The 23807-nt window shown below is 36.1% G+C and overlaps 1 protein-coding gene across 31 annotated transcripts in view; it reads left to right on the top strand.

Moving 5' to 3' along the window:
* Positions 1-23807, top strand: part of KIF1A (kinesin family member 1A) — a 107969-nt gene that overhangs the window by 69795 nt on the left and 14367 nt on the right. For 10 of the 31 annotated variants that reach the window (XM_039356379.1, XM_039356377.1, XM_039356375.1 and 7 more), the window contains 14 exons: positions 1525-1643; positions 4244-4329; positions 4958-5096; positions 5687-5855; positions 6382-6472; positions 6997-7115; positions 7597-7652; positions 8735-8843; positions 10370-10436; positions 12622-12706; positions 13544-13649; positions 18109-18135; positions 20482-20505; positions 23152-23266. In XM_039356379.1, the coding sequence (XP_039212313.1) occupies positions 1525-1643; positions 4244-4329; positions 4958-5096; positions 5687-5855; positions 6382-6472; positions 6997-7115; positions 7597-7652; positions 8735-8843; positions 10370-10436; positions 12622-12706; positions 13544-13649; positions 18109-18135; positions 20482-20505; positions 23152-23266 (1312 nt within the window). The remainder of the gene's footprint in view (positions 1-1524; positions 1644-4243; positions 4330-4957; positions 5097-5686; positions 5856-6381; positions 6473-6996; positions 7116-7596; positions 7653-8734; positions 8844-10369; positions 10437-12621; positions 12707-13543; positions 13650-18108; positions 18136-20481; positions 20506-23151; positions 23267-23807) is intronic. The other 21 variants (XM_039356402.1, XM_039356376.1, XM_039356386.1 and 18 more) reach the window with 3 other exon arrangements.

Here is a 23807-nt window from a genome sequence, read left to right as displayed (position 1 = left end):
TTTGTATGATGGTATGATACTGAATGAAAATAGCTGAACAGTTCAATCTGGATTTAATGAATAGTTTTTCTATTTCAAAATAATGAATTTAAAGCAGAGATATTGGGGCATTTTCATATGTGAAATATTGTTCTATAACTTTAGTATAAAAACTTATTTTAATTGTAACGTATATCTGATTGCTTTTTCATGTCCCATCCTTAGCAATATTTATAGATGGCACATGAATACGTACACATTTAAATTTTCATAATTTCTGAAGTCTTAGCTTTTCTGGCTTACTGGCATATTGTAATCTGCTGCCAAATGTCTTGTCCTAACTTGCTACAGTGTGTAATTTGATATAGAAGTGGCTCTAATAGAATTCTATTGATGGCTATTTGTTCCATAAGGATAATGCTTCTAATATATAATGGGTTGCTGAAGTATAATAGTAGTATAATTATCCTGCATGGACCTTCCACTTTAGTATATAATATCAAACCAATGGAAAAGATTAAAAATGGGATCCATCAATATATGTTTCCACATGCAAGTCATCAAGAAAATATATCCCAAAAAATAAATAATATGTACACTCACCAACATATTCTTATTACAACAAGAATATGAAGTCTGGGATAAATAGTGTTACTGTTACTCACAGGTGACACTGAAATCAGCTACATTTAGGCAGAATCTGCTATTGTTGATCTCGTGTTTAAAAAGGCAATGAAGATCTTACCTAGCTCTATGTGGGAATGTCATCTAAGCTTCCCATGATAGATATCTTGCATTTAGTAATTTTACTCCTGAGTATATTACAAGGAATCTCCCCATTCTCTACCCATCAATGAGTTGCATGAATCTAGCTAGAACATATAATTTTCTTTTTAAGAATGCTTCTTCCCCCATTGGTTAGCTAATTAATTCTGTCAGCTTGACACAATAACAAATCATTGGAAACAGGCTTGAAATTGAATGTATTATGTCTCTCAAAATTCTCAAAAATGTTCCTCTTTAGAAGGGACTTCCTCTTCATCTTAGTCTCCTTACTCCCCCCCCCCTAATTCTTTCTGTTTTTAGTTCCTCCAGGCTAATTCCCATCTATTTTTTCTGTTTTCTGTCCCTTGAACCCATTGTTATTCAGCAGCAGGACCTTGGACGAATTACAGCACCCAGGGTACTAGTTGCCTAGTCTCTCCGGCCACAGGTCCTTGTTCTAGTTTCCTTCTTGCATCAGCACCATCCCTTTCCCTTCCCTTCCGTCATAAGAGATGCAGAACCAGAGGTACGCTATGCTAGCGCTCACTAACTCACTACATTTTCGCTTCATGCTCAGTACAGGAGCTCTGTTTTAAGCACGCTGATCCCCCCTCTCTGTCCGGCTGGCCATGGCTGCTTTTCTTTAGTTTTGCTTTGCAGCACCAAATTGTGATGTGAGCGGTGAACTGTGGTCCCAGCTACCATCGGCTATGGAGTATGTTTGGAGAAGTTCATACGTGGGACGCAGTGACCGCTGTCCTATGTTACTTTTCCTTCCAGAGCATTTGTGTATCTCAGCAACTTGCTATACCCTGTACCCCTGGTCCACCGTGTTGCCATTGTCAGCGAGAAGGGGGAAGTTAAAGGATTCCTACGGGTAGCAGTTCAGGCCATTTCAGGTAAGAGGTGGGTAAACATAATGAAGGTGGTGCTGGCCCTTCTTCTGGTGAGCAACTTTTTAAAAAATAATATCTGTGGGGAAATATCCTCTTGTATATTTGATTTATATCCCATCTTTTATTTAAAAGAGTAGCCTTTTTTAAACTGTTAAAATGAACAATTAGGGTGCATAATGGGGGGCGGGAATGCTTTAACAAAGCATTTATTGCTAGGAATCCTGGAGAGCAAAAGTTAAAGTGTTTCAACTGATTTATAAGAACGTATTTAATCAAGTCAATTAAGGAGCCATTGTAATCTATAAACATACTAACCTTAGGCAATATTGAAGCACTGTAGGTAGGAGTAATGGATATCTGAGCAGGCAAAGGAAAACAGGACATTTAGAAAGGGCAAATGGTAAGGAAAGGGAAAACTTTCTTTGACTTTCTTGGCATCCTGACAAAAATTTCAATGAAAAAGTGCCCCAAAAGAAAGGTACTTAGGTCTATATGTATTTGCAGGGCTTTTTTTTGTCATAGAATGCCCAGAATGGAGTTCCGGCACCTTTTTTGGATGGAACCTTGTAGGGTAGGCAAGGCAGGTTGTATGACATGTGTGAGTTCCGACACCTTTTTTTTTTTTTTACAAAACACTGTGTATTTGAAATTACTTTTTCCAACATCAAAAAGATCGGTTTTTCAATTGCAGAAACTATGCTGGAACCAATTGCCAGGCAAATCCTTAAGTGTATAACTGATTAAGTTCTTGTCAATTTCAGTCAGCAGCACAAGGGGATGAGAGATTAATTAATTAAGATCACAGAGTGGAGTATGTTAACTTGTAATTAGCACTTATGGAAGTGTTGCACTGCTAGGAGAAAACCTGATCAAGAAGAGATTGTTAGATATTTAAAAGGCCGAACAATATATGAAGTTGTTGATGAGGATTTATCGCAAGCTAGGTGCCTTTTTTAAATGGTGGTAGACATTATAACTGGATATAGTTTATTTGATCAAGGTTAAAATAGTTATTGTCAGGCGTAAACAACCAGACCTGCATGTACAGAGTACGAGCTAACTATTTATTATGTTCTGACTGTAACATAGGAATATTCCCAGTCTGGCATCTCTCCCTTGGGAACAGTTAGAGAAGGAGCCAAGGTGTTCAGGGAGGAGTGATTCTGGCCCTTTTACGGTTGCACAGTGACTCTAGATTAGCTTTGCACTCATCCCTTCTTCCTACCAGACTGGATGCTTCCCTACAGTTTTGTAGTTATTTCGCATAGCTTTTAATGGACTTTGATTGACGAATGAATTACAAGGCCTTAATATTTTGGTAAAAGTTATGAGATGAGTAAAGAAAAGAAGGGTGTATTTGTTGTGTTATCAAGAGATGGTGATATTTTACTAAAATTACTTGTAGCTGTGATGAAGGGGAAAGTTACCTCCTTATTCTTTTTCCCCCTTTCTCCTCTATTTTTCTTTTTTTCCTGCACTTTCTATATTTTTATATATACAGTATATTTTGTAGTTTGTATTAGTTTTGACTTTTTCAACTGTAATATTAATAAAATTATTTTTAAAAAAGTTGGGAAATATTTCATTTAATTCTGCCTGCTGGATGGAGGACATGAAGACAAAAAAGAGAAATGTCCTCTTTCTGCCAGACATCTGGTAATCCTCATGGGCAATTTTAACACTAATATAAATACAGGGAGTTTATTGGGAGAGAAATTTACTTTCTTCTGCTCAGCTATGTTGTATGAAACAGGGGAAAAAAACTGACATCCACGTAGTCCTCTAAAGAAACGAGGCAGAGTAGAGTGCCCTACGTTTTCCATAAAATATGAATTGCTTACATTAGTGTGTTATTTTACTGGGCTGATGGTAGAGTCCCCCTCCCCCCATTATATTGATGCTGAGGAATTAACCTCCATTTCTTGTGGAAGAGGTCAGGATAGGATTCCAAAACTTAAACAACAAGTATAGTTTTATCCCATGTCATCAGTTGATATTTGGGGAACTCCTCAACCATTTGGTTGACTGTTCAGCCACATACCTAATTGACCCTAGAAATACAAATACAATGAAGGTGCTGGATGAATGGCCCTCTCCCAAATGGCCTTTCCCTGATGGTTGATTGAGGGATTCTCCTTATATTTTAAGTATCTTAATCAAACATTTATATTTTAAACCTATTATGGAGAAATGAACAATTCCATGGTTCTAGAAGCCTAATAAGGATATTTGGATGATTCAAGCTGCATGCTGATTGAAAAATTCTGGGAGATAAAGTCCACACATCTTAAAGTTGCCAAAGTTGATCTAGATAATTAATTAACCAGAACCAATTTTTTTATATTTGCCTCATCAAATATCAGTCAATGTTTTTATCACTTCTTTGAATAATAACTATGAGTGGATCGGGCCTCCTTCTGAGGTATTTGAAAATAAAATAAAATTTTCTAGGGAACTTCTGTGGTTTCCAGCTTATTGGAAAATGTGAACTTTGATTATTGCCCACTGCATGTAGACCCTGCTTTAAGATGAGCAGCTATACAAATTGAATAAATAAACTTTCATTTACTTACAATACTCTCTCGCCATAATCCTGCTTCCAGCTGATGAAGAAGCACCAGATTACGGCTCAGGAGTGCGGCAGTCAGGAACAGCTAAAATTTCCTTTGATGATCAGCACTTTGAGAAGGTATGCTGCAAAAACCAGGACTCTTATGAGAATTATTTCAGTGGGGTTGATTTCATGAAGATATTTGTCTCATACCTAATCAATTATTAACAGGTTTCTTACATAGTTTTTAAATAATTCAAACACACAGGACTTCTGAAAGATGGGATATGTCACAACCTAGTACTGTTGCCAGATGTCTGAAATACGTACTGATAAAACTTCCTCACCAACAGCTCTCTGTTTACATTTCTTTACATGTACGGAGATAAAAACCTAAGCAGAGATTCTTCCTGTCTCTGGGTTAATTGAAAACAGACATTAACAACTTTCAGGTTCTAGATTTTATTGGTCTGGTGTTGGAGGGATGAATTTACATTTCATTTTATGGATACTATTCAAAAGCATATGACATTTTTATTGACTCATGTTGACCACCACGAACTCTTTAAAGAAGAAAATGGGATATTAATGAAATTAATAATAAATGTAATACTGCAACAGTCTTTGCATATCCTTCTTTTCTTTATTAGCTTCTGCCTGTTTTCTTTTTGAGCTTTGGCATATATTGTTGTGATGCAATTGTTTAAAAAGAAGAGACAAACTGTTTTGTTGCCCGAGACAATAATATCGATGCTTTTCTTTTTAGTTCCAGTCTGAATCCTGTCCTGCAGTGGGAATGTCTCGCTCTGCAACATCGCAAGAGGAGCTGCGCATAGTAGAAGGACAGGGACAAATTACTGATATAGGGCCATCTGCAGACGAAGTCAACAACAACACTTGTGCAGGTAAAAAAACCTTCCTGTTTGGGGGGGGGGGAGGAAATTTGTATACAGCAATAAAATCACATTGGACCTTCTTATATAGAAAACATAAAATGCTACATTATCAGATATATTTGTATGGTGCTGATGCAATCAAAAAAGTACCGGTAGGTTGAGAAATGAAATAGGTTTATATACTGCACAAAATGTAAGTATTTTAAAATATTAAACATTTGACACATGTGAAAATGAATTAAATGGGAATACTGCTAAATTAAGATGAGGGGGGAAAGTTTAAGCTTCCACAAAATAGGCATTGTCCTATATTTAGATTACTGCAAAGTGCTTTATAACTTCAGCCATAATTAGTTGCTTTCTGATGTGTGGTTTATAGACCTATTATTAGCTATACTGTGTCATTCCCAGGATTTCTGGTATAAAATGGCAAATTGATTGTTATAACTTCCTTTGATGAAGCTTTTCCTCAAATATGGATAACTGATTTCTTCTTACTTTGTTGTACATGTCAGAACAGATATGAAACATGGATAAATAAAATATGAAACTTTATATTTGAGAAGAAAGTGTTTATAGTTGCTATTATGTTTTCTTAGCCACTCCAGAAGATATTCTCTTGGATACGTCAGAGAAATCCACAGTTGATGGACCTTTTGAGGCAGCTCTGGAGCACTTGAAATTGGGCAGCATTTTCACATTCAGAGTTACTGTTCTGCAGGCCTCCAGCATCTCAGCAGAATATGCGGACATTTTCTGCCAATTTAAGTGAGATATACTTCCCATTCCACCATTTGCTATTTATGCAGTTTAGATAAATTTATAAGACTGTGATCACTCTTTGTCATTGATCCACTCTTTTCACATGGAGATCCTGGAGAGAATCTGAGAGAATTTATCAAAATGATTTTAACATGGAGGCTAGAATATAAGTGCATTTAAAAGGTTCTCACTGAGAATAAATGGAAGAACAAAGCTTAATAGCCTGAAGATATCATTTACCCTTATGAGAGAATGTGGAAATACAGAAGAACCCTACAAGATGAGAGGGGAAAGTATTATCTTTCTAATCTTTCCATGTATTGTTGTACTTCTGATTTTTCAGTTTCTGAACTGAAAAATTCTAACAGAGAGTAGAGCTCACCATATAGTGATGACCAACAGACTGCAGTTGAACTTGTGTTTACAATTTGAATGAATGAATGCACACAGGTGCATACACACACCCCATGTATGTATAGGGTTTTGAAATGAATGTGTTCAAGCATAGTAATAAAAGCTCTTTTTTTCACAGCTTTATTCACCGCCATGATGAAGCCTTCTCTACCGAGCCCTTGAAGAACACTGGTCGAGGCCCACCTCTTGGCTTTTATCATGTTCAGAATGTTAGTGTAATTTTCTGCTTCATGTTGTTAATTTTACATATTTTGCATTACTTCTCCTTTAAAATTATGTAAGTCTTTTAAAGATTGGCAGGAAATTAAATCCAGCTTTCTGCTTACTGGCCAATACTGGTTTTAGTGATTTCTATGTATGTTACAGTACTAGAGGTTTATATTGCTAGTTTTAAGACAGTATTTTGTTTCTAAATGACCATGAAAGGGGAGAATTTAATTTATTGTGTACAGTTTTGTCCTTGACATAATTAATGATATTTTATGCCTTGCTTTGTTGATTTCATTTCTGGAAAATCCACTGATGAAGGAATAAAAGCCTAGAATGCCAGAAAATTAATGAAGATAATGACATATATTAACACTGAAGTTTTAAGTTCTGCCTTTTTTTTTAGCTTCAGTGAATGAAAGTTTTAGAACTTCCAGCAAGTTTTACTCAGCTGAATAATTTGGCCATTTTAAGTTGAATATCTTGTTACGTAAAATAAGCTTTTTTATCCTTTTCTGTCTTACAGATTGCAGTTGAGGTCACCAAATCCTTTATTGAATACATTAAAAGCCAACCAATTGTCTTTGAGGTATTTGGCCACTATCAGCAGTATCCTTTCCCCCCTCTCTGCAAGGATGTACTCAGGTAAATTATCATCCATGATCTTTCATTTACCTTTGGTTTATCTGCTTCTTTATAAGAAGTGGAACTTGCCCTACAAAGCACTGAGATATTTGCCTGATTTTCAGCAACAGTTTAACTTTTGCAATGCAGCTACAGTGCAGTCTGTGCCATTATAAAACAAATGAAACATGTCTTAGTATGTTTAGGGAATCATATAAAGGGACACAACACAATTGTATTACATTTAGGTAAACCAACTTGGTTAGTCAATTGAGCAAGAGGAATGAATTTCCAGATATAAACAATGAATCTTTGTTATTTCAAATTCTTACACAGATAAAAATTGTGGTACTGTTTTATATTGTATGTTCAGTTTCCAGTATTTGACCAAGCACAAATTCTTTTTTTGAAAGTTGGTAAGACCTACCCAATATTTCTGCCCTGACTGATTACAGTTTATTTTTACAGTATTCGTTTTAATTAGTTATGCCTTTTTTTATAGCCCCCTAAGACCATCTCGCCGCCATTTTCCTCGGGTCATGCCATTATCAAAACCAGGTAAGAGAGAAAGTAATATTTGTTTAACATGAGCATTAATGAAAATTTAAGAATTTTTAGACATTTAGAAAAAAAATATTAGTGATTAATAACTGTTATTTTGAAAAGCTACCCCAAATCTTTGTAACAGTTAGTATTGTGTTGACTTGAATTGATGGTAAATTGAAATAACACACATCCTACCCAGATTTTCATAAGGAATAGCTGTAACAGCAGCCGGGGGGGGGGGAGAGGGGAGCCGGGCCCTGTGAGTGGTGGGTTGGCATGTGCATATGCAGCTCAACTTCTGCAACTTGTGGGCTGGCATGCATGCATAGTTCAACTTGCACAAGTTGAGCTGTATGTGCGCATGTGTCCCAGCATTGTGCAGCCCAGTTGCAGATGGGCCACAGCCCAGTAGTGGGCCGCGGCCTGGGGGTTGGGGACCCCTGGTCTGTAAATGGTAAAACTTTAGTATAAACCGATTTTCAGCTTTTAACTAACTTCTTCTCCCTTGAATTGAACACTTGCCTGGTTGGAAAGACAGGATATCAACTGAATAAATAAAAATATGTCATTGGTGAGGAACATAGATTAATCAGATTTCTCCTGTTTGAACAGTTCTGATTTCTAGAGTGTAGCTGATCTCCTTGGGGTATCTTAATGTTTGCAGAATAATTGGAATAATTTTTAGGCACCCATTACAGAAAAGTTGCTTCAAGTGCTCGATAACTGCTTATTTAATCACATCAAGTAAGAACCACAATACATGATCCTTATTCTGTTGTTATTATTATTTTCATCCTTGTTAAATGGTCTTAATGGCATTGGATGTAATATGTTTTCCCTTGTGTGCCTTGTATATTGCTTGGTATCTCTCATGAATTTTTTATATCTGGTTCTTGTGAGAAATTGTTCATGGATTCACAGCCTCATCTGTCTTGCTTTTGTACATTTATGTCCAAAGGCCTTCTAGTACCAGCCATTTATCTTTCAATTTAGTTCTTTAGGTATGTTGCAGAAACCTAGCTCCAGTACGAGATAATAGAGTTTCTCAACCTTTATCCTTGGCCAGTTATTCCATTTTGTTATAATTTTTTCAGTGCCTGCAACAAAACTGAGTGCCATGACAAGACCCAGCATTGGCCCATGTCAATGCAAGTATGATCTCATGGTCTTCTTTGAGATCTGTGAGCTGGAAGCTAATGGCGAGTAAGTCACTTTATTTCCTTATGAACAATTACATTTTGCTAACTAATTTGGAAGCCACAATTACCAAGTGAATTACACAGCTGAAATATTTTCATTCTGTTTTAGTACATTTGCTGGAAAAAATAGTTGCCAAACTTTAAAGTGAAATGCAATATAAGTGTTTATAGGACAGATTCAACTTTATTGAAATCTGAATTGGATTGGTTCAATGCATCTGCTTTGTTATATTGTTATATTGAGTTAGACCACTGACTCTATCTCAATATTGTGTATGGTGACTTTCCGACATTGTTTCAGACAGGAATAAGTAAACACTTCCTACTGTACAGATGCAGATAATGAACCTATGAGACTCTGAATGGAAAATATATTCTCATCCTAATTCCAATTGTCCACAAAGCAAATTAAGAGAGATGGAAAAATCTAATGAAATTGAAAAAATGATGATGTATAGTACAAGGTATTATCATCAGAAATAGTGAATTGACCTAGAACAGATGAAGGGCAGGGCTCCTGGGCCATTAACAGTCATGCAAGCAGATACGTTACTATACATGTATAGTTTCCAATTATCGTACTATAAAAATCTTAGAAGTTGGGGCTCCAAATTTTCCTTTTTCTACATGACTATTAATGACCTGATGCAGAATTTTCTAGTATTGCATTTTGCTAAATTTTTCTAAAGAATGATTAGAAAACTTCTGAGATAGATGTAGATCTTTCATCTCATTATGTGAATGTGTACTTGCAAATAAAAACATGTCATTCATATGCAAATTAATGTACAAACAATTTGAAACAAGGAACATATATGTGAAATAGATGGGAAAAGATCATATAAATGCTCTTTAATCATGAATAAATCAACCTGGTCTCCTTATGTCACTTTTGTTTATTATTTTCTCAGAATTGGTTTCTATGGTAACAAACCACTTTTCTTTTATACATCTTGGAGGCCATGAAGATTTTTTTAAAATTAGATTGAATTCTCACACTGTGTACTTCCCAGTGTCTTAAGCCATAGCTGAATAATTCTTGTCACAAAGCAGAACATAAAACTATAAAATATCTTATATCTTAATATCAAAGAATACAGCAGTGCAAACCACCTATTTTTAAAGTCATACAGAAAGAATTGTAACATATGAAGTTGTAAAAATAAACTCCAGTCAATGTGAGCAAATTAATACTCGTGTATGCTTGCTTAATCTGTGCAACATAGATGGGGTTTAATTAAAAAAAAAAAACCCATGTATTTTGTAAAGCTTTACTATTGTACAATTCTCATCATTCTAAGCCAGTGTTTCTCAATCTTGGCTACTTTAAGAAGTGTGAACTCCTAGACTTCCCCAGTTAGTCCATACCTCTAAAAGTTGCCAAGATTGAGCACATTGCTCTAGCCTGTGTGGATATGGATATCTGATTGGGGTGTAATGCTAGGGAACTCCAGCTCCAAATATAATCTTGAAAGCACAAGGTTGGAGAAGATGCTGTCTATTCAGTCTCAATGAAATTATCTTTTCTAGCTATATCCCAGCCGTTGTGGATCATCGTGGAGGAATGCCTTGCCATGGGACTTTCCTACTGCATCAGGTATTTCTTGTATTTTCTTACCAATCCCTATTGATCAGTCTCTAGGGATGTGACATACCATACCAAACATTTAAATACAAAGGTTGGACAATCAAATTTCAAGTGATTTCTGTTTTCTCTTTCTAAGCATAAGGTAACAATAATACAGTTTAATTCTAGAAAATGAATTGCTAAATACAATTTTTGGTGAATGGACGTCTTTGAAGAATATGGGACTCAGATCATTTAAAAACATTTTTGGTGCATTCCCTGCTTCATTGAATAATCCTTCATCTGTCCCACCTGAATGGGAAAACAGGATAGTGTTCACTAATTACCTATAATCTTTTTGGATTCTATAATCTATTATTTTTTGAAATACATTTTTTGTTTTCATTAGGACCATAATTTAGCAATCTACTTTTTTTTTTAAAAAAAGAATATCCTTATAAATATACGTTCTGGAAACATAAAGGGACAGATTTATTTTAAAAAAAATAAACTACCATATTTCTTCAACACAAAGTGGCAAAGTTATAGTCAATTTTCAGGAGACCCACCTAATAATTTTATCCCTTTGTGTTCTTTGTACAGCAGAAATATAAAATATCTGCTGGCTTTTTCTCTCTTTAATTGTATTGCAAACGTCCATTATCCATTTAATACAGGAACTCAGTCCCTTAAAATTACCTGATAAAAGTGTTATTCATTATTTTACAAAAAAGGAAAATCATTAAAAAAAAGAAATACAAATGCCAATTTTTATTTACGATTTGATTTTGTCTTTTCTATCTTTTTCTCTGGTAACCTTTTAGAAATATATGAAATAATTTCAGTATTTCTAATAATTATGTTGCTTTATTCAATAATCTATCCATTATTCATTTCCCATAAAGTTACAAATTGAATGAGAAAGAATTAATTATTTGTATCTCTTTTCCCTTCCTCTAAATATATAATACATTTTCAAAACTGTTTTTTTTAATATACTTCTAATCCTGTTGAGAATTCTTTGCTTTATTACATATTGGTTGTGAGCTGAGTTTGGTACAAGACAGCAAGCTATATAAATGTTTATAGCTATATATATATATTGGGAGGAATTCCTGTCCACTATATAATAAAATTTACAAAAGCTTGTTGAGAAAACTTCCTTCTAATAATACAGGGGTTTGCTCTGTGACCCACTACTGGGCTGTGGCCTATTTTGAATTGGGCCATGCGAAATGGCTGGCCAGAGCGTACACAGCTCAATTTGCACAAGTGATGGGCCAGCGGGCAATTGTACACGTGCGCACTGGCCCACTGCTTGCGCAAGTTGAACTGCACTCGTGTGTGCCAGTCAACTGCTTGTGCAACCCAGTTTCCCTCTCCAACCCCCGCAGCCGGGCCTAATTCTAAATGTAGCTTCAGTTCAAAGAGCACTTTTTCTGTTTCAGTGCAGAAAATCTTTGAAATTTGCTTTCTAGATCCTGTAGTCATGGATGTGCTGCATGTGGTCTTTGAGATATTCTGAACTATAACTCTCAGAAGCTCCAATATTCACATATGCTGGGAGATGTAGTTTAGCGATATTTAGAAGACCACCTCTTGCTCTTCTCAATTTTATATTGTGTGTCCTGAAGACGGCATATAAAGCTTTCAATAAATTCTTTTCTTAAACCACCCCCCTACCATGCCATTTTTGAACTATATTTTTCAACAAAAATATTTTCTATAGTTTTGTTCAATAAAAATATTAATGTATATTTCCTCTGGCCCAACTGTTTACTTTTACCTACCCTGGCTTATGGGAGTTGATGTCCTTCCACTTAGGATAATACTTTGTGTGCACTGTAGAGTTGGGCAAATTCTTTGGGTCTGGAGATTGGCTGTGAGATAACTTTTTCCACATCTGCTCCATCTGGGAGCCATAGTTGGCATGGCTTGTGATATCATCACATCAGTGGGATGGGCAGACCCACAATTTTCAAGATGATGGTTTCTTTTCTTTCTTGGTTTTGTTCTGTGGTTTATTGTAAGCCACCCAGAACAGCAGTGTTCAAGTTTAGATGGCAGCCATATAAATGTCATAAATTCATAAATAAAGTTTATCATCTATGTTGCTTTATCTGGTTACTTCTGAAGGATGGGATATTTGCTTAGCATTTTTAACACAGTTCTTATAAGTGCTAACTTTATTATCTTTCCATGTGATGGATATCAGGGTATCCAGAGGAGGATTACAGTCACCTTGGTGCATGAAACAGGAAGCCTCATCCGCTGGAAGGAAGTGAGGGAACTGGTTGTGGGTAAGCAAAATATTTGTTCTATATCCCAATCAATGTTGAGGCTATACAGTACATCTGAACTAAGCATCACTGATTTTTAGAAAAGCTAATGGATACAATGCTATGTAACAAGACTCAAAATAGAGCTTTCAGTGATCTAGCATTTGAGCATTTTTATTTACTTTTTGTGACAAGTTGTTCATTTTGGTTAAGAAAGCCTATATTTGGATGTTTTACACTGTATCTCCTCTATAGCTCCCAAGGGTCTCTTGGATTACAGTTTGAAGGATAGGCTGGAACTTTGCATAGAAGATTGGATGGTGCATTTGTTTATGTTGACAGAGTTTGAGAAATTGTCAAATTACAATGAAATGATTGATTCACAGCCTCTTTCTTCTAAGAGGAGCATACTTCAGCATGGTAAAAAGTCTGAAAATGTCCCAACAGTGTGATTCCTTTTCAGTCTCATCATGATAAGCGGTGATGAATTTATGACCTAGAGAATAATCTCACTTTATAGACATATTGTATTGAGCAGTCTGCAAGCTACAGGCCTTATGTGACTCTTCAAAATCTTGCATATGGTTAGGACAGATGGCAAGCTGGAGACTTTATAAAGCATAACTACAATGGAAGTATGGCACATATAGATGAATTTTCCAACATTCTGCCTTCTGCCTCTTACAATGTTGAGATAGAGAGCAGGGAGAGAGCTGTGTATGCCTCACTCCAGATCTTCCATTTGTATTTTGGAAAAACCTACCTGATTATGTTCTAGATGTTCAGCAATATACCTGCTCTAATTCTCCTGCAGCAGGATAGGGAAGGTAAAATGTATGCTCTATTCTCTATTTGTAGGTCGAATCCGGAACACCCCAGAAGGAGATGAGTCCCTTATTGACCCCAATATCCTATCTTTGAATATCCTCTCTTCAGGATACATTCGGCCCTCTCAGGATGATCGGTAGGTCTCTTAGAATACTCAGCTAATCTGGGTCAGTCATGATACTTCTATATGTCTGGTACTGTATGTGTCCAGTTGTGTGAAAAGCTTTTTTCCTGAAAGTCCCAATTCTTTATTCTAGCAGAATCAGACAAAGCTAGCAAAAAAGAACATAATGACAAAATTGCACACAGAAAAGGCTAGTGGCTTTCCTCCAGTATTTTTTTAATGGGTAACAATTTAAGGGACTACTGCAGTTACTGCAACATAGGAAGTTGCCTACGGTAGTATCAGGTGAATCAATATCAGATAAATCATTTATTTATCTAGTCTGGTATTATTTTCTCTGGCAGAAAGTTTCTCATATCTGTGGCTGAGGTCCATCTTCCCCAGCACCTGTCTATGTGTTCATTTTATTCACTTAAAAATATTGTTTTAAGAAATATCATTTAATAATAATTGGAAATACTAGGAGCAACCTAGGACCTCCCAAATGGTTAGCAGTTACATGATCTTGGAGGACTGACATCCACATGCAGAATAAATTTGCTCCTAGACTGTGGCTCAATTGCTTTAGCAACAGTCTACAAACATTTCTTTGCCATATATTGTAAAGACTACTTTATCTCATAGCCTAGCAAAAGAAAGCTTGATAACATTTTCATGTACCAGTATTATAAAAGGGAAGCACTGACACATGTATCTTTCTGCAAGGGCTCAGTCATTCTCCAATGGAACAATGTGTGGTAAAATCATTTGGGTGATATAGACGTTCTTTCATCTAAATAATGGCAGATGCTAGAGTTTCCAGATTTAGCACTGCAGTTTGAATGGAACAACCCTTCTCCAAAATTTCAAAAATGGCTCTAGTTATACGTTAGAGATTCTTCCTGTTTTGCAAAACATTTTTTTAAAAAATGATATTGAGAAAATTAAAATTTGGAGGGTGAAGCCCTTTCTTGGTTCCTTGGGTCTGAGTATTGCATTATTATGAGGGGTTAATGGTAAAGAGTAGCACAGTGTCATTAACAAATGGATGGTTTATTATTCCTAAGGTGAAAGACATGGATGAGTGAGTAATGCTATTCTATTAGGAAAATAAAAGTTAGAAGACAATGTGATATCTCATTCATTCATCTTTTTTCTGAAGATTAGTTTCTCTTTCAGTACTTCCTATAGTTGAGACCAAGTATTATGATCAAATAATCCTGAATATATTCAACATTGATCTCAATTCAAATGTTTAAACATGTATAATTTTTACAACCTTTGGAAACAATATATAGGTGAGTTGGGAAATGATGGTGAGTCAAGTGCAGCGCAAATAAATCTCAACAAAACAAAGTGTAAGTATATTCTGAAAAAGAGCAAAGCTGGTGAGGGAATGTGAAAAGGAAAAAGAGGTTGATTAAAGTAATTCCAGTCCAGGTTTTTCCAACCTGATGTCCAGATATGTTAGAACTATAATTTCCTGTCAGCCTGGGCAGAGTTTGGAGGACAAGTGTTCAAGGACAGAGAATAAGCAACCTTTGGGGGCCATGAGACACAATTTAAATTGTTAAGGCATATTAAGGATGATTATGACGGAGGATGGCTGCCCCAGGGAGAATGAAGCCAGTTGCAAAGTATCTCTTCCCTGAGACAAATCAGCTTTCTTTCTTCCCCTTTCTTTATGGAGAAGATCCTCTCTATCACCCCAGCTTTCTTTGTTCCTTTTTTTTTCTGGGCAAATGATCCCATGCCAACAAATACTGTACTACACCCATCTTCCATCACTGTTTTCTCCAAATGCCAATAAAACATATGTGAATGGAGCTCACAGATGTAAATAAAGATGACATTAGAGCTGGTTGAACACAGCACACACCCTCCCATTTAATTAGTTTTTTTAAGATTATCTGGCAGATATCAAGGAAGACATTGATAGGGATACTGGTATCCTGTATATCCTTGAGCATCAATTCCATGTGTTTGGTAATATAAAATATATTCTGTTTGATTTTCCCTTCCAAATAAGCTAGCAATAAATTAACAAGACTAAGAAAAGCAAAACAAGAAAATAAAGCCAAATGAAATACAGCAGTGTTCCTTTTACTGATATTAATCAAGATCTTTACTTTTAATTAAGTTGAAGTAGATACCATTACTATAAAGATGTTTCCAGATGTCAGCTTTTTCAGTGACAATAATAGCTAATCTATAAGCAAAAATAAAAGAAAAAAACTTACAGGAAATTTACCTGTTATCAAGAAAAACGATAATTATTGGAAGTTGCTGTTCCTAGGTTTATTTAGTGGTTGATATTATTCCTAAACTAATCTTGATAGCATACTTGACAAGCAAACCTCTGTTTTACAGGATCCTGGCTTGTCAACATGCAGTAAACTCAATGATTAAAATAATATTAAGGAAGTATTCTTAATTGTATGATGGATTTTACTTTGTAGAATGAAAGCAATTGATCTTGGTCATACAATGATTCCTGAGCTTTCTATCTCAGCCTCCCCTGACCTGGTGCCCTCCAAATGTATTGGAATATAAATCCAGAATTCCTATTCAACATTCCAATTCTATGACTTGTGAAGGAAATCAGGTTAAAAAAGGCCTCTCTGCTACAATATTCTAGAAGTGGTGTTTCTTCTAATGTTTTTCTCAAACGTTGCAGCTCTTGGCAGGAGACCTGAGTGTGATTGTTTTCAGTAAAATGTTTCAGGATTGATTTAATGCATATTGATTTATTTACCATTTGATTTAATTATTTGTAACATTTATTAACCACTATGCCCTGTGTCATATGTTATTGAAAGCAGCAACTTTCATTAAACCAAAATTTAAATTACTAAATTAAACCACAGCATTTAAACCACAGGAAGTCTATCTTTGAGCATTGCCAAAGAAGCAAGAAAGACTAGGAATCACATACCTGTAGGTTTCTGTTGTTCCTTCCTCTTTATGTCTCTTTCTCCTATATGAGCATTATTCTTAGCTGCCTGCATGAATGAAAACAGAATTGATGACTGGTGTCTTAAAGTTATCAGAAAGGCTGGCCAGATTTGGCTGAAAGATCAGAATAACAAAGGGTCTATCTACAAAAGCAGCCTTTCCCAACCTGATGGGTTCCCAATCTGAGACTACAATTGTTGTCATCCCAAGGTAGCATTTTTATTTTAGGGCTGAAGGGTTGTAATCCGACCCCATCTGGATTGCATCAAGTTGCAGAAGGTGGCACTAGAGCAACCATTTTCCAGATTTCCCATCCTTCTTAATTTGCATACATTTTAGGAATTTTCTTCAAATTTTGATAGTACTTAACTAAGAACTTTTTGTTGAGAATCCGGCTCATCCACCCACATGGACACCTGTTTCAGCTCCCAGCTATCATGTATCACCAAGCTATTTTTCCAGTAGGCAGGCAACCATCTCTTTAGACTTTATTCACTGTATCCCAATATCGTTGAGTAACATGATGCAAGAGAACTTCAGACTGGCTTCATGTTCATAGATATGGAGAAGCATTGTAAAAGTCCTCCTTGTGTGTTGGCAAAAAAACCCTTGTAGAACCATATGACAGTATTTATTGGAACTGTTACATTAAAGGTGATGATGAATCAGATTGAATGAAAAGACACAATGACCAAATTCCACACTTGAATTAGGCTGTGTAAAATTCTAGAAGGGCAGTTTTTCCTTGAGGCAAGTCAGCAATAGCAAAACAAAAAAACAAACCTAGTATGGCCTGAATTTGTAAATGAGGATAGTACTTTTCTTACATATCTGTTTATAATCAATGGGTGCAATCTCACATGTGGAATAAAATGTCGTTTTGAGAGGCAGACACTGAGATTCCCAATCCTTCCACTGTCAGATGCAGCTCTTTAAACAAAGATTTACCTTCTCTTCTAAACCTGAAATGGACGCCATTTTGGAATTGGAGGAACCAGCCTTGTAACTTAGACCTGTGATGGTTTAACATTCCAGTTTCTCTAAATGGCAGGTATTTCTGATCTAAATGGTGTAGTAAATACAAATTCCTGATTAACAACTATGTGCAATAGTGGTAAAATGGTAGCAGACCTGGACTTGTCTATCTAACTTTAGGGCTTCTCAATTTCTGCAAACATACCAAAGGCTCTGCATCTTTCACCTCCACAATGCTGAGGGAGCTTAAATTTGCTTTAGGTAGTGATGCACTAACAACAGACTTCATTTGAATTTGAGTGAATTGATTGAATTTAAGACTCTGCAATAAAGGCCCCCAAACTGACCTAAGACATTTCAGTGTATCACATTGTTACTCCATTTACTAATTTATAATGGGTTCATCAGAGGCCCTCGAGCTTTGCCTTCTGCTTGGGACAGAGAGGAGCTGTTTGTAGTGCTTACGCTTTGGAAGACCTGCAGATAAAACTGCTGATGCTACTGCCACCTCCACCACCACTGCCCATATAAACTAACCATGTGATTGTTTGTGTTTTTGCAGGCAGTTTCTTGATTCGGATATGCCTAGGTATTATTTGTGAGCTTCCCCATATATTTTATTTCCCCTCACGCACCTTTTTCAAATCAGCACTGAGGTAGCAATGCTGCAGACTGAACTTACTTCCACCTGCCTGAACACAGCTTCTTTTTTTTTCTTCTTCTGCATCATTGGGCTTCTTTTTGTTCCATTTTGTTCCTTGGTTGTTGCTTTTTGTAACTTTCCTTTTCTTTCAAAAGCCAGTGTTTTTCTTATTTCTCTCTCACCCGTATATGCTTTCTTTGGGGACTGGGGGCTGGGAGATAGTTTTTTTTCCATCTGATTTCCCTGTTTCCTTTTTTCCCCCTCTATCTCTGCCAAAAAAAAAAAAAAGCTTGCCTGGCCTGTCCATACTGAAACTCCTCCATCCCCTGCTTCTGCCTTTGGCAGTGACACAAAAAGAGTTGAACTGATGCAGGCTTCATGAGATGCTGTGCTCTGTGTGACTGGGGGTGAGAAAGGAGATTAGGAGAACCCCAGGATGGTGTGAAAGAGCCATCAATTGGGAGGGGGGGTTAACAGGCTTCCTGGGCAGTTTTCAGTCAGATGTGGGTGCAAAAACTGTTCAAAATCCAGTCTGGGGCAACTGTATGAATTCAAATATCAAATGGATTGCATGAAGTGGACTGTTACAATGATTAGATATTAAAGCATCCCAAGGAGACAATAAATTTGCCAACTCTGCATGCTAGGAAGATTGGAATTACTGAATATAATTATTTAAATACTGAAGAGATCCTGCTGGTCTCACTAGGGACATTAGAGAGACACCATGTTAAGGAGGAAAGCTACGCCAGGTCAGAGAACAGATTCAAAAGAGCTAATTTGTGATGTAAAATGTTAAGTAATTCTTCAAACATTTCTCTATTCCCTATCCTGAGTATAACGATTGACTTCTTTTGTTGAAGAATTTAAAATCAAACAAGGAAAGCTAAAGTGGAAAACGGAAAGAAAAATTGTCTGGTTGATTTAGTTTTCTAACATTTGAATTAGGTTTATTTTGGTCTCTGGAATCTAGACTTAAGACTTAGAATGTGTTTGTTTTAGAGATGTCAGTGATAGAAAATAAGGATAAAATATCCACTTTTTAATTATCCAATTGCAAATCAGTATGCAATTACTATAACTATATTCTTAATGTATGAGGTTGCTGTAAGAATTATAATTTTATTGCAGTGCCTCCTAATTAATCATTCAGATTTAAAAATTTGGTACCAAATTGCCATTAAAGATAATTGGCTAGAAAAACCATGGATGAATCAGACAAGACAGGTATGGCTCAATTATCTAACGTTAGAAGCATTTCCTACCTTGGTGCCAGTATTTTTGTTCCTTCATCTGCAGTTTTCTACCAATTTGAACTGAGTTTCTCTGTTGCCTATTCCAGGCACCTTGATGGAACTAGTTTCCATTAATGGTTTCTTATGTTGTGTGGGTTATACAACAAAGTTTACATCAGACCTTCTATGATGGTCATCTGGAAGATGAAGTTGACATGAATTTTACCTTTTGAAGATTAGAAAGGATTATTTTATAACTATTAGAATGAATATTTCTTTATAATTTGGGACTTCCTTATTCAGAGCCATTTGGATTTCTTTATTGCTATATGTCTTCTCATCTTAGTATAGCACTTTTACATGGAACACCTTGCTTGTCCCTTCTTGATATTAGGACATACTGTAGTTTGATTTGATAAAATAAACTTGCTGAATACTCCTCAATACAGTAATCATTGCTCGGTACAGTTAGGAGAAGCTGTATTTCTTTTTTAGGGAAGTACTATAGACTGAAAGGTTTTTTTTTTCCTATAAATCTCACCTTCATGAAATCATTGTAGCACAGTTTTCCCAAATTTCATGCATTCCAGATATGCTAAGACTACAACTCCATGCTACCAAGTGATTCAAAGAGTTTTAATCCCTACATGTCTTCAAAACAACAGGTTGGGAGAGGCTGAAGCCTGGCTGGAAATCACAATTCTGATAAGAACCTGGTTAATGAAAATTTCCTTGATTTTTAATCTACAGATAATATAGATAAAAAATCTAATTGAATCACCAGGACTATTAGACTTTTATCTAGAAAACATGAGGGAAGTATTCAACACATGAAACAACAGTCTGGGCTTCCTATTATGTACATGTCCTTTTACTAAGAGATTGAAAAGAGAACAGTATTGTATCTAATTATGGCTGTCTTCAAATCTCCATGCATCCCTGTGTAGCTGCCTCTCTGGGTAGCTTTTCTCAGACACCTATAAACAATGCTTTCTGACATTTTAATTTCTCTGTGTATCTGTACGTGTGTTTTTCTTCGGTTGCCTTCCACTTATAGCATTTCACTTGGAAATGACACTAGGTATTTTTGTCTTACTTTTCTCTCATACCCTTGCTTGATCTCTTACTAGTTTCCCTCTTTTTCTCTTCACTTTTGTACTCTTCCTGTCCTAAATATGTTTCCTTCCTTTTGGAATTTGTCTTTGACTTGCTTGTGTCTCAGTGAATTTAGCTCTTTTGGTTTTTTTGCAAAATGCTTCAGGTCTGTGAAAATGTCTGATGTTTAGAATGGGGTAGTAATTGTGCATCAACCAATACTCAGATCCTCTTTACCAAGAGTCAGCTGTTGTTCTTAGTAATAGATCTGTTGTTAATAAATTATCTTCCAACAGGTGGATTGGTGTCTCTTATTATTAAAGAGGCTTCTGACTATGTTGATACTGAATGTTGGTGAGCTGTGACAGTGGAATGCCAGAATATTTTTAAAACTTGAGGATGCTCAGATGGAAATGAGAGAAAGAGAGAGGAGAGAGGGGGAAAGTCCCAGTATTTTGATCATGTTTGGAAAATAATTTCTGAAATGGCCTCTGGTATATAAAAAAAAATTAAAATTGAACCAAATATGCTTCACAAGAGAAAGAGCATCATACGTGAAAATGTGATTGAAAGAAGATAGGTGGAAAATTGGGCATGCGCTCTAATTAGCAGAATTCCACTTCCTTTGGATGTTCCAACATGACCAGAGCAGCTAGTATGCCATGGAATTTATTCTTTATGGAAATCCAGATTTCTGAAGTGGCACAATATTCCACAGCACTATAGGGTGCTATGCTTATGGACTGCCTAAATAAGCTAAGTGTTGGCTTGTCCAAGTAATACAGACAGGAAAGCCTGAAGTACAGTCTGAATGGTCTCCAACTTTCAAGTACAAATGTGATGGCTTGTATAATGAAGGTTGCTATAATAGGCAGATATTCAAATACGGAATGAGAAATGAGAGTGAGTGTCTTAGCTATAACACCCAGACTACAGGAATAATAAGCCAAATTTAAGCAAGCTCACTCTTTTAAATGATCTAACCACTGTTTTTTGGAAGCATTAGTTTTATTCACAGATGAGTCACATGAATTCATTTATCATGAATGGCACAGCAAAATTTGGGAACCTCTGAATTAATATCTATAGAACATATTTTTCACACTAAATAATAATCCACAATTTTGAAAATTGTTATGTGCAAAAACATGGTAAATTAACTGCAAGCACTATGTAACAAACCTCTGCCAAGGTAATACTGAAAATGTTTCTAGCAATGTAGAATTGAAAGCAATACTGAGCATCCTCACTTTTTCTTTGTTTTTTCTGATTATGCTTGCCAAAAATTAGTATCGCCTTCCAATGGATGAAAGATTATTTATTTTAACATATTTGACTGAAGAGATGTGGACTTGGAGTACTTTAGGCAATATTTTAAGATGACCAATTATTTCTACATCAAGGAAGGATCTTTTTCAATTGCTATCTAAGTATATTGCTTCTTGCCCACTTTCTGTTTTAGATGGCATCTTAACTTGCATTTTGGGATGATCTCTGGTGGAAATGGGACGGGGTAGTGCATCTATCCTAGACCTCTCAGTGGCTGCAGATACCATCAACCATGCGGTTGGAAATGGATAGAACTATACTCTGCTGGTTCTCTTCCTTATTTGGGTCTGATACTAGTTGGTGTTGATTGGGAATGAGAGGTCTCACCTCCAATTATGCGGGTGCCATGGATTTTGGTGTCCTCTCCACTCATATTTAACATTTACATAAAATCACTGGGTGAGATCATCTGTCACGATCATCTCATCATCATTGTTGGGGTACTATCAATAGGTGATGATATTCAAATGTACTTCCCTGCTTCTGGCATACTAAGTGATGCTGATGATGTCTTCTGATGCTTAGAGACTGTGGTCCGCCCTGTGGAACATCATTCCCTCTTAAGTGAAGCTAGTCCCAATCCTATGTCCTTCCAGAAAGCCTTCAAAATATGGCGTGTGTTTTTTCATGAAGTCTGAGGATCCCAATAGTAGGGAACCCACACAGTGGCTACATCATAATTAGCATTCTGATTTTAAACCCCCATCTTGATTTTAATAATTGGACTGTTTTAATTCATGTTATAATATATGTAAATAATCAGTTTTATTATATGCTGCCCAGAGTCTCCTTATGTGAAATGGTCAGCTATATAAATAAAAACAGTTCCAAAATAAGAATGAGTCAATAGATCTCACAACGCTTAGAATCATTTAGTCAGAAGTATGGATCAGTGGGTGCTATTTCTGTCTGATAAACCTTCAGTTTATTGTTTAATGCCCCATGTGTATGTAACTCCCTTTTCAAGTGCTGCCTTTCTCTTTCCCTGTTTTTCTGTCACCGTCTCCTTTTTCATAATTTCTATGTAGCCAAAATCATTTCTATCTATATGGGACCATTTTAAAAAAATCATATAACCCAAGACCTTCCTTGAGAATTCCCGGTGATGCTTTCACTTTTGCCTTTCAAACAAGATATTATATTTGGGGCCAGAGTACTCCAGGATGGCTACATCATTCAGACAGATCTCTGTGTGCGTGCGTGCGTGCATTTTGTGCATGTTTGTGTTTTGTTACTATTATTAATATTTTGGAATAGTTTATAGTCTTTTTATTAACCAGGTATTTTGTTTTTTCCTCTGCAGGACTTTTTACCAGTTTGAAGCAGCGTGGGACAGCTCCATGCATAACTCTTTGCTCCTGAATCGTGTTACCCCTTACAGAGAAAAAATCTACCTGACCCTCTCTGCTTATATTGAGGCAAGACATATCAGTGCCTTCATAATACTCCCTGTGCAATTGTCAGATCAACATTGGCATCTGCAGGGCTGTGTTTCAAAATCTGTATGATGCCAAGCATAACCTCATGATCCAAGTCCACCCTTTTCTACATGCATGTAATCAGGAATATAGAATGATTTGAGATAGTGTTTAATACTTTGTTACCAATGATATCCAGCCTTGGCTGATGCTGAGAAAGCTACTGAGGCCAGATCATATTAGGAACTTGATGAACATGAAGCATGTGGGCTAGATTCAATATTCCCTCCAAAATCCCAGAAGAAGACAATAACAAATAAACTTAAGTAGGGATTCAAAAATAATTACACAGATATAGAAATGTAATCACCAGTTTAAGCTTGTTTTTTTTTAAAAAAAAAAAAATATTCACTGTATATGTGAAGGAGAAGCAGAGCCTGGGCTCAGAGTCAAGATAGGAATCAGTCTGGAGTTGTTACATTCTTATAAACGGTCCAAGTCCTGCTCCTCCTGAATTCAATTAACTCTTATCCAGCACCAG

This window comes from Crotalus tigris, unplaced genomic scaffold, assembly GCF_016545835.1.
Source record: "Crotalus tigris isolate CLP2741 ecotype Arizona unplaced genomic scaffold, ASM1654583v1 scf7180000018824.943158, whole genome shotgun sequence".
Taxonomy (NCBI): domain Eukaryota; kingdom Metazoa; phylum Chordata; class Lepidosauria; order Squamata; family Viperidae; genus Crotalus; species Crotalus tigris.
The sequence above is the reverse complement of the archived record's forward strand: the minus strand, read 5'-3'. Positions and strand labels throughout refer to the sequence as shown.